We start from the raw sequence: 12,110 nt of genomic DNA, 5'->3' as shown, positions 1-12,110 counted from the left end.
CGCAGTACTCTCAATGAAATTCCGCAACATGGCTCGTGATCATATATTCGGCTTTACTATGGAGACAATTTTTTGCCAATCTCATTGATATAGTAATTCTTTTATATTAAGTCAGTAGCCAATCTGTTGGAATTGTCCGATCGAATCAGGCCGTGCGGACGCAAACGCCAATTTGATTCCCCGGTCAAATCAGCAGGTGCGGACACAAAAATGCCAATTTTTTAAGTTACTATCAGTTAGTATCTATGGAATGCAAATTGGTGATTAACCCTATACGTATGTTTAAGCACTGATCAGTGCGCACGAATTTAAATCCTGTTGAATACAATAGGTTTCAATTCGTTCGCACTGGTCAGTGCTACATACGAAGGGTTAAATTCTGTAGAGTTAGACCAAGAAAAGTCTGCAGCGATTTTGATAGCCTACGCAGTGCAAGTGTTATTTACACGTCATTTGAAAAAAAATTCCCTAGAACGAAAATACTGGCCTCACAAATTGGTATTCTTGCGTCTGCACCTCATTTTATCGGTAATATCGGTCATTATCGGCGGTTGAATTCGGCGAGCCAAATTGGCACCTCCTGATTAGATCGGGCAATTGAATCAGATTGGCGAAAAATTGACTAATCTGGAAACCCCTTTAGTATACTGGTCAAGCAGATCTTGTCAGTAGGTAAAGGCGACAAATTTGAAATATCCCTTCGCGCCTACATTTTTCAAATTTGCCGCCTTTTTCTACTGACAAGATCTGCTTGACCAAGTATACTTGCGGTGCGGTAGTCTGTTTTGGCTTTTACACGATCGTACCGGACTGCACTAACGACGCGGACGTTGCGGTCCGGTGCGGCCGTCTGTTAACACTATTATGTATTTTTCAGTGTCGCGCCTTTTTTTAATAGAATAGCGAGTATCTGGCTGATATTTTTTGTTAAATCCAAATAATAACGAATTCCTTATTTGAAAGGTCGCATACTCTTTCAATTATTATAAGTTATAACATTTCTTTGATCTAGTGGATTTCAGTGAAATAGTTTCAAGTTATTATAATTAATTACTCAGATTTGAAGTGATTGTGAACACAATTGTGATTTAATTTAAGTTCCGAGTTCAATTATGTTTTCTTTCAGATAAACCACAATTCAAGATAGTGAAGTATTCATATTTGAAAAGGGCGCCTTTCTTTGCGGTCCTAAACGTTTTCATCTTAACATACTAATTAATGTCTTCGAAAGAATACTTATTTGTTACAATATATTATAAGAACTGTCGAAAAAAAGTACATATTATTTCTTATTTCTGCAATCCAATATCGGAGTGCATAAAAAAACCCGTGTGATAACGCCGTTATAGAAGTAATATACCATAGACTACAGACTCGACGAAGTAGAGTTGGTTCCGTCAAACTTACCACTTATCCTTTCTTTCGCGATCCAGCAAAGATGGGTGAGTGCCTCCGTGTAGTTTTATATTTAATCTCTTATAATCTCGTGTTTCTTATTTCAGTTTTCTTTAAAGAGCGGTGTAAAATGTGACATTAATTCCTTTACGTATTTCGTATTAATATTTTCGGGTTTAGTCCATAATCACTATGTGAATTCATGCCGGATCCTGTAGCTTTACTGCTGCAAGTCTTTAGTGTATATTCTAAGTTTTAAGTGAGTGTTATCCGTTTTATCAGGTATCAGTCGTGATCATTGGCATAAGCGAAGAGCCACTGGCGGCAAACGTGCACCCATTCGTAAGAAGAGGAAGTATGAGTTGGGTCGCCCGGCAGCCAACACTAAGGTAAGGATTGTGTGTTAATTAATCTTTTTTGAATGCCAAGCCAAATACCTTTTAAAAGTTACAGTGATGTGCCTTAATAAGTACTTATTTGTTAATGCGAGTTGTTTTGTATATTATAACCTATAAAAGTGTACATGTGACTTAATTAACGTAGTCATATCTGCACTAAGTGGATACCATTGTTAAATGCTACTTTTCCTTAATTGCAGCTTGGCTCCCAGCGTATTCATTTAGTGCGCTCGCGTGGTGGCAACGTGAAATATCGAGCCCTGCGCCTTGACACAGGCAACTTCTCTTGGGGATCTGAGTGTAAGTTATCCATGCTATTTGCACTTTTTTGCTTGTCCATGCTGCGCTGACCCTGACTCATATTTTTTTTTATCAAATGCTTCGTAATTTGAACCTGAGTAAGTTGGAGTCATGCCTCTATTAGGTTCAAATGATGTGGCAAACTTGGTTGCTACTTCACTTGTTATGATCGCGAGGCATTAAAAGCAAGGTTTGCGAAAGAAAGTTTACATAGCCCCCTGAATATTGATAATCCATTTGGCTCAATCATCTGGAAACCTTGCCGGCTTGCCATTTTCAAGTTTAATACATTGTAATCTTAAAATACTTTTTAGTTCCGTGGGTATAACGGCCTCCTAGCTTAGATGGTAGTGTCACTGCCTAGTGTTAGTGTTACACGGGTTACACTACATGTGTATTTGTTCCAGATTTATGCATGTATTTTTATGTAGTATTTATCTATTAGACATGTTGTCACTGTAGCTTATTTTAAGCATGTGCTAGTGCTCAGTAGCACCTGAGGGACAAATGTCTTAAGCCACAGTACCTTTAGCTTAAAAACTACAAATGACTTGAATTATTAATCAAAATGTTAGTGTTCTTTATTCTCGTGTTGAAAATTGTATGCATTGTGAGAAAATTACACAAGTGGGTTGCAGAATTGAAGCTCACTAAATAGTGTTCCACTTCGGGTCAATTGGTCTTTTAGTTCCTTAACCCTTCGTACGGTGCCTGAGAAATTAAATCTATTGTTTTAAATGTCAAGGTCACTTTTTCAATGACCAAATTTGACATGCCGCATAGAGGGGTTAAGTTTAGTGGTTGTTGGGAGCTGGGAATGAATAGGAGTCAGTTTTACATTAGAATACCTTTTCACTTGTTCCCTGTCCGGGTGCCTCCAATGGGAGGTCATTAAACTTATATTCAGTAGTCCGTGCTTCCACTATAGGTTCACAACTTCAAAGTGTAAGCACACTTTGGACATAATTACATTGTCATATCATTTTGTATGGGGATGTAGAGGTTTTTCTAGAACGAACGTCATGTTGTTATTAGTGCTTCTTGGTTTTGCATTTGTATGCCTTGGGCCTTAGGAGGATATTGCACAGAGATAAGCCAATCAATGTGAAAGTTCATTCATTCTTTTAAAATTATGGCTTCAGTCCAGTGGGACCATTTCGCCAGTATCAAGGTATTAGGAGCAAGGTAATACAACTAAAATTGTACGGTTAGTACAAGACAGTGTATGGTGATTTTATTCGCTCTTGTCAAGCGATAGCGGCCTTATAAGAAGCATGTGGGCCATTTTATTTAAAGTTGTCCCCCATATAATTTTTCTTTATTGTGATTTTATATGTTATTTCTACTCCTAATCAACTTCTTTTGATCCTAATAGGAGAAAGTGTCCCAATATGTCCATATATTTTTCGATCTTTCCATTCCGTGATCGCCATACAAAGTCTATGAAAAATGGTAATGGAATGGAAAAAAAACCTTGGGATACTTTGTTTCTCCTATTAGGATAGAAAGAGCTCGTGATTCTGAGTAGAAATAACAAAGAAATTCACAAATTAAAAAAAAGTATAGGGAACAACTTTAAATAAAATGGTCCATGTGGACTAGCGGCCGTTGACTCCAAAATGGTGGTTAAACGCGCTTCAAGATAATTACTCCATTCACAACACCACCACATTAGTTTACTGTAAAAAAGGAATGAATCTCGAGGCTAACCATCAAGATGGCGCTCGAACCGGAAGTCCGACAAAGTACAAAATGTTTTTTTTTTCTTAATTTTTAAAGGGGTTTTGTCAAACAGTGACTGTCACCCCTGTAGTGACATCAAGTAATAATGTAGAAGCGTAGCATTACTTACACCACTACATTATTATTAAGTATAGGTTGCAAAATGGGTAGGAAATTCTTTGACTGTACATAATAAGTGTCATGAATTCATGATCTTGATGAGTCTTGATGTCCAAGGGCAGAAGTTCAAAACAGGCTTGAAACTTATTATGTACTGTTGCAGTGCAACCCTTGCACACAATACTTTTTTTCTAACAGCAGCAAACACCTTAAATGGTAAATAAAATCAAAGTATCTATTTTTGTATTTGTTGTTAAGTTGTTATAGTGGCAACATCATCTGTGAAAAATTCAACTGTCTAGCTATCATGGTTCATGAGTTACAGCCTGGTGACAAACAGATGGACAGCGGAGTCTTATAATAGGGTCCCGTTTTTACCCTTTGCGTACGGAACCCTAAAAAGGTTAGGCTAGGTAGAATAGTAAAACATTAAATTGTTTTGGCTTGGTCTTGCGAATGTTCATGCTACATGCGATGTGAATGATTGATATAAAACATTTTTTGTGGTTGATATGAATATTAATGGTCTACAGTAATTTTAATGTATAGTCTGTCAAAAAACTTTGTCAATAGAAAAAGGTGCAAAATGATAACTTTTTATGGGAAGCTGACCCTTCGTGCCTACATTTTTTAAAAAAGTACAAATAGAAGCGGTAGTCTGACAAGCCATTTCCGGCAGTAGAAAAAAGCAGCATTTTCTACTGCCGGAAATGGCTTGTCAGACTACCGCTTCTATTTGTACTTGTGTAGGCTTAGCACTAGAGCGGCGCACGTAGTGTCGGCAAAAGGGGCCAAATAAATCGCAACATATCTTAATTTCTATGTTAACGAAGGTACGTTACGATATGTTTGGCCGTCACTATTTGATCCTTATTACAAAAGACATAACGTCCGCCGATGGACAGTTAAGAGTGTTGCTGTTTGTACATGCAAGCCCTCTTGCCCCAAGTTGTATTTAGCTATATTGATTGGGATTTGTTTCAGGTTCCACCCGAAAGGCTCGCATCATCGATGTTGTGTACAATGCGTCTAACAATGAGTTGGTGCGTACTAAAACGCTGGTGAAGAACGCCATTGTTGTGGTGGACGCGACTCCCTTCCGTCAGTGGTACGAGTCACACTACTTGTTGCCGCTAGGCAGGAAGAAGGGTGCTAAACTAGTAAGTATGCAGATAGTTTACATTTAACTGAGACATTACTTCTAAAAATTTAACACAATTCTCGAATAAATGTAAAACTAACTAAACTAGACTAAAATTGTATAACTCTAAAAACTGTTTAACTGAAAACTTTAATAGATATAAAAATAACTGATTAGACTGAGATATTATAACTGATACTAAAGGTGAACCTAGAAACAAAAATTAGTAGTAATGTAATAACAGACAGACTTACATAGTTTACACAATTGTTAAAATTAGAATTAGGTATCTTTCTCCTCTTAAGTTAACTTGCATGACATACAATGTACATCTGGTCTCCCGCGATACAGGCCTAGCCTAGTGCGGGGACTCCTGGAATTTCGGCATGTCAATTTAGTTATGCACAACTCTTACCAGTAACTCGTGTTGTAACCACTGTTGTATCCTTTCCGTGCAATAAAATATATTTTTTATCTTTTTTATCTTATCTTATCTTTAACTATTTATAATAAATAACACAACTGTTTGTCTTAAATATTTGCATCGCACAAAATAGTTGGTATTGCATGATATTTGAAAGTAACCTACAAATAGAATCGTTCGAGCAAGATCCTTCAAATAGTAAGAATTTTTAAAGATGCAGTTACAGTAGTGGCAAATCATAAAATTTTTTAGATACTTTTGCATACATTTTTTAATGATTTCTCAAAAACGGTTCTACCGATTTTAATGAAATTTACAATATAGGGGCGTATGAGAACGGCAATTCGATCAAACTAGAGTTGAGTTTAAAATAATTAGTCTTACGTTTTGTAAAATATAATAATATGTACATGACATCATATTTTTGTAGGGTTAATATGTATGTAAATTTTACAAACCTTGTTTGGCCCATTGGTTGACTGGTAAATAATGTCAACACCTGTACAATAGTTTCAATAAATATATAAAAGTAAATTTTAGTAATTATGAACAAATTAAATTTTATTATAGTATGAACTTAAGTTGGGTTGCACAAAATGATGATTTGCGTTTCGTTTGAAATGTGTTTGATAAATATGCAAAACTGAATTCATGCAATCCTCTCAAAATCTTGCAAAACTGCAAATGAAAATAAAAACTCGCCCTAACCGTCTGACAACTCGATAATAGTCATCATAAGCGAGGTAGTGCCGCCTTCTGACAACAAGTACTGAAAGGAAAAAGAAACAGATTTTATTCCCAACTGTTACGAGTGGTAACAACTTGATGACAATGCCTGCGAATAACCCAAAAATCTGTTGGGGGTTTTCTATGGTTTCAGTTCTAAGAATGGTGTATAGAGTAATAAATTGCTTTATACTGTATCATATGACTATTATTTCCAGACTGAAGCTGAGGATGCCATCATCAATAAGAAGCGTAGCAAGAAGACCGCCAAAAAGTACATCTCAAGACAGCGTCTCTCCAAAGTCGAAGCTGCGCTAGAGGAACAGTTCCACACTGGCAGACTATTGGGCAAGTCTAATATCAAGTCCTAATGTTATGTCGATCCGTATCAAATGAGCTCTTACTATGCGGTTTTCATCTATCAATCAATAGTCATTCTTGAGGAAGGTTTAGGAGTTTAATTTGTTAAGGTACTCGTGCGAAGCCCAGACGGGTCGCTAGTATAATATCAATTATTGATGCATTTACAGAAGCATTACCGTTGGACTGAAATAACTGTTTACCTTACCTTAATAGTCGCACGCACCGCACCTAGCCGCCGCGATACACTCTAACTTAGCTCTCCTTTTAAAAATTCCTTCTGTAATAACATGAAGTTTGATGACATGTACAGGCAAGGTTTACGATACGCTCTTGCCCATACATTAAGGTAGTGTGTATGTCGCAGTCGGATCGTATAATCCGCCGTATTACATTACGGCTAGCCGTTTTACAAAACGGGCGTTTTGAAATGCGGCGGTTCGACGATTAGCCGGATTGAATGCGACTGAATGAAAATCCGACGGAATGTATTCGGCGCCATACGACGTCATGCTCCGTGGAAACCCCACTGTCTGTTTTGTGATTTATTGAAACGTAATGCTGATGTACACAATATGTACTGAATTAGTACATACTTAAAAAAAATTGTACCTCAATAGACCGAGAGTACAATTAACTCAATTCGGACTTGCTGTGGAGCATCTCCCCAGCAACCCCAAAATTTATTTAAAGAAAGTTCACGTAAACTTACTTTTTAGCAAATAAGACGCTGAAAAAAAATTGTACTGTGGTTTTTAACGTTGAATCAGTTAGCCATGGCTAATTAAATTACCTAATTGTCGCCAGGACGCAAGCGCATCCAGCCGACTTCTCAAACGTACGAAACTTTGTATTTTTATATACAATGGGATACACACATTTTATTTATGTTATGAACTTGGTTTCTGGTGAGAGTTCCAATGTTTTCTTGTCAACCAGCAATGTTACTGGGTACTATTATTAGGTCAAGTGTGGGGTATCATTTATGAAAGGGCTTGAGTTCCACATTTTAAAATCTGTATGTATCTTAGTGAAGAACTCATTTGTTTCATAAGACCTCAGTATGGAACCCTGGAACAAAAAAAATATATTTGAGATTCTCACAATGAGCTCTTTAATATGATATATAACACGATATAGTTTGCAAAACTTTGTTTTTTAACGGTCTCATTCACCCCCGAAAAGTGCCCCCTATGTTTAAAATTCATTTAATTATGTTACATGTCCGTCTTTGGGTTACAGACTTACATATGTGTACCAAGTTTCAACTTAATTGGTTCAGCAGTTTCCGTTCCGTTCCGTTTTTTCCTTTTGAGGTACGGAACCCTAAAAATAAATAGGTACGTTTATGATCAATGCACCATTGCTGGTTGACAAGAAAACATTGGAACTCTCACCAGAAACCAAGTTCATAACATAAATAAAATGTGTGTATCCCATTGTATATAAAAATACAAAGTTTCGTACGTTTGAGAAGTCGGCTGGATTGGATGCGCTTGCGTCCTGGCGACAATTAGGTAATTTAACTAGCCATGGCTAACTGATTCAACGTTAAAAACCACAGTACAATTTTTTTCAGTGTCTTATTTACTAAAAAGTAGGTATTTACGTGAATTTTCTTTAAATAAATTTTGGGGTTGCTGGGGAGATGCTCTACAGCAAGTCCGAATTGAGTTAATTGTACTCTCGATCTATTGAGGTACAATTATTTTTAAGTATGTACTAATTCAGTACATATTGTGTACATCAGCATTACGTTTCAATAAATCACAAAACAGACAGTGGGGTTTCCACGGAGCATGACGTGCCATACGTTCTTCAACACGGTTAACCGTAATGTAATACAGCGAGTCATTAGCCGCCGCTTTGACAGTTTTTAGTTCCCATTTTTAACACTCGTGGCGCTGCTTGACATAACAACAAACTATGAAAAACGCTGGGGTGTCCATCAAATCTGGAGTTCGTCGGACTGTTTCTTTTCAAAAAACGTTTCCTTCGCAACTTAACTAGACGCGGGGCTCCTATTTCTGAGCGGTTTGCCCTTCGGGCTTCTGAAGCTACCTAACGAACCTAACCTACCTATTGATTTAGTGAGACGTCCGTGAAAACATTACACTTTGGGGAAAAAAGCGTAGGTAGGTAAGTAGGTTAGGTTCGTTAGGTAGCTTCAGATGACCGAAGGGCAAACCGCCCAGAAATAGGAGCTCCGTCTATTTAAGTTGTGAAGGAAACGTTTTGGAAAAGAAACACATGTGGTGCGGTGGGACCATGGTAAAAATAAATTAAATTGCAAACATTGTCAAACTCCGGTTACGTAGGCGACCGAAAGAACTGGTCACTCTACAATCTAAATAGTAGATACGATGCGGCTAAACGTAGGCCGCCTTATTGAAGAACGTATCGCAATGACAATCCGGCTAATCGTCGAACCGCCGCATTTCAAAACTCCTCTGTTTTGTAAAACGGCTAGCCGTAATGTAATACGGCGGATTATACGATCTGACTACGACATGTACACATTTGTGGCACTTTGTCCGTGTCTACATTTAACTTGACTGTATACTTGTACAGTCAACCAATTTGATTCATAGGCCTCTATAGAACCATGTAATAATCCCTCCAGTACCATCGGTCCACTTTCCCAATCTGTCTACTTTACCAAAGGGTCCATTTTCGCGATCTGTGTACTTTACCGAACGGTCCACTTTCGCGATGTGTCCACTTTACCATCGGTCCACTTTCCCGGTCTGTCTACTTTGCCAAACGGTCCACTTTCCCGATTTGTCTACTTGAGCACGTTGTCTACTTTCGCCATTGGTTCACTCGTTTCGTAGCATAGTACCAACTTCGCGAACTTTCATTTGGCGATTCGCGAAATGTATTTTTTATACACGCAAACCACCAGTTTCTCTGAATACTAAAAACGCTTAGTGCCAGCATAATGCCAAGTCAATATGTGTCAACCTCAGAGGACCGACATATCAGTATTGTAACAGGTGCGAGTGAGACACCGTCATTGTTCTGACAGTATTTAATCAAATATAACTGATTGCGTTGCAGCAAATTACCGTTTTGTGACTACAACGAACAAAATGTCTGGGATCATTCCAGTAAACAATATCCCATGAAAAACATTTCATATAAAATGTTGCCAAGACGAAGCCACAAGGCTCGGACTGTCAAAAAGTTATCAGATATCTTGTAGAGCCAAGCTTCTAACTCTGCAAGCCCTCACATGACAAACTCTACATCTTAGTCAACATATGTGGCTTGGCCGTTTCGCTACCGTCACATGGGCGTGATGGGCGGAAGGTGAAATCTATTCATAATTTTTTATTATACAATTGTTTTTGTACTAACAAAACGGCCAAGCCACGTATTTTGACTAAGGTGTAGAGTTTGTGATGTTAGGGCTTGTAGAGTTAGAAGCTTGGCTCTACAAGATATCTGATAACTTTTTGACAGTCCGAGCCTTGTGGTTTCGTCTTGGCAACATTTTACATGAAATGTTTTTCATGGGATCGGAAAAGCGGACCATTTGGTCAAGTAGACCAATGAAGAAAGTGGACCGATCGGCAATTAGACGGATCGGGAAAGTGGACCGATAGGTAATTAGACGGATTGAGAAAAGCAATTAGGCAGATCGGGAAAGTAGACCGTTTGGTAAAGTAGACAGATTGGGAAAATGGACCGATGGTACTGGAGGGGTAATAATGAATCCATTTTTTTATCTTCTATGACAGTGCTTATTAATTGTTGTATGTCATGTATCTAGTAGTTACAAGCGACAAGGTTAATATAAAGGCCTGTGCATCGCCGGGCCCCAGCGTCCGGGGCGCGCACGAGTATGAGAGTATCGCGGGCCGCGGCTGCGGTTATAAACTTTTTTTAGTTCTATCCGATTTATTACATAGAAATTGTGTCAAAAAATAAGTGTAAGGTCAATGTGGATAATTCCGTCATAGGGACTATTCCGTCTACTAGCGTTTTTTCTCGAACAACGAACAAAATTTATAATTTCATCAACAAAGCAGCGGTTGCTTTTAGTTTCAGCAATCAAAAAGCAGATGTTTTTTTTCCTACGATTGAAAAGCAAAGAAATGTACGTTCGTGGACGGAATTAACCACATTGACCTTATCCTATGTTTTTGTAATAATTATCTGGTACTTTATTTCGTGCATGGTTTGAAATGATTAATTTTAAATACAGGAAACCGGGATGTATAAGGATACAATTAATATGATGAAATCAAAAAGTTTTGAATCTGCATTTCTGACTGTTCCCGTTTTGGGGCCAGTCTAGCAGTTGTATGATCTACTTGTCATAGTTACTCTGATAGTTTAAAATGTTATTTGTGAAAGTGTATTTGTATTGGCTTGTTGTAATTGTTGTTTGTTTAATGCAGCGTGCGTTGCAAGCCGCCCGGGCCAGTGCGGCCGCGCCGATGGTTACGTGCTTGAAGGCAAGGAGTTGGAGTTCTATCTGAGGAAGATCAAGTCCAAGAGAGCAAAATAAGGGACATGTAATGTAGAAATAAAACACTAAACCACATTCATGTTGTTTCATTTATCTGTACACATCGAATTTTTGACGTTATGCTAACGCATGACGAATTGCGTTTTGGCATTTTTTGGGTTCCATAGTCAACTCTGGCATGGATATATGTATATAAATAATAAATCGGACAAAGTCGTACAGTAAAACCTAGAATAGTAGTTTGTGTTACAAGGGATCAAAATAATATATTTCCGTCAAGGGCGTATATTGAATCCTGAGCGTAATGAGGGATTCAAGTGTCAACGGGCGTTTTTTTTTTGTTGTCCCAAACACTTTTTTTTCAAATTTGGGGTTTTTTATGTGATTTCTACTCGGAATCACGAGCTCTTTGTATCCTAATAGCAGAAAAAAAGTGTCCTAAGGTTTTTATTTCCATTCCGTCACCATTTTTCATAGACTTTGTATGGTGGTCGCGTAATGGAAAGATCGAAAAATGTATGGAAATTTTGGGACACTTCTTTTAGTATAGAAAGACCTCGTGATTCTGAGTAGAAATAACATTAAAAATCCCAAATTTGAAAAAAAAGTGTTTGGGACAACAAAAAAAAAACGCCCTAACGCCCAAGACGAAATAATTTTGATACCGTGTGACACACTGCTTTTCACATCAACTATGAGGCAAATAAAAAAATCTTAGTGTTGACACCACAGACATACAATTCCCGCTCGCGCTTGACACAATCTGATGCTTAACCCTTCGATCAACACGGAAGGGATGCGGCATTCGCACTATTTCCCCTCTGCCTAGGTACAAGATCAACTGATCTAGCGCGGGTAATAAAACTAGTTGCGCTCGGATTTTTAACTAGACCGAGTCCAGACGCGCGAGTGAACACATCAGCAGAAAAAATGCCTAATTGCTCGGTTTTTTGTTGTAAAAAGAGGTCGGGGACATCAAATTTACAAAAAGAAGGTGTTACATTACACACGTAATATTTTTTTTACATGTCATACGTTTAATTATAT

General features: G+C 37.9%; 1 protein-coding gene across 1 annotated transcript; it reads left to right on the top strand.

Annotated features, from left to right (window-relative positions):
• The first annotated feature begins 1,315 nt into the window (after positions 1-1,315).
• LOC134661716 (small ribosomal subunit protein eS8) lies at positions 1,316-11,138 on the top strand. The gene is made up of 6 exons (XM_063517889.1): positions 1,316-1,442; positions 1,678-1,784; positions 1,994-2,093; positions 4,920-5,095; positions 6,445-6,574; positions 10,993-11,138. The coding sequence occupies exons 1-6, from the start codon at positions 1,439-1,441 to the stop codon at positions 11,100-11,102; spliced, it is 627 nt and encodes a 208-aa protein (XP_063373959.1). The 5' UTR covers positions 1,316-1,438; the 3' UTR covers positions 11,103-11,138.
• Positions 11,139-12,110: the final 972 nt, after the last annotated feature.

Source organism: Cydia amplana, chromosome Z (assembly GCF_948474715.1).
Source record: "Cydia amplana chromosome Z, ilCydAmpl1.1, whole genome shotgun sequence".
In the NCBI taxonomy this organism is placed as follows: Eukaryota; Metazoa; Arthropoda; class Insecta; order Lepidoptera; family Tortricidae; genus Cydia; species Cydia amplana.
The sequence above is the reverse complement of the archived record's forward strand: the minus strand, read 5'-3'. Positions and strand labels throughout refer to the sequence as shown.

Excerpts from the sequence above, each read along its gene's own strand:
- LOC134661716 (XM_063517889.1), top strand. Across the intron at positions 2,094-4,919 it reads CTTCTCTTGGGGATCTGAGT|GTTCCACCCGAAAGGCTCGC; the intron begins GTAAGTTATCCA and ends GATTTGTTTCAG. Across the intron at positions 5,096-6,444 it reads GGAAGAAGGGTGCTAAACTA|ACTGAAGCTGAGGATGCCAT; the intron begins GTAAGTATGCAG and ends TATTATTTCCAG.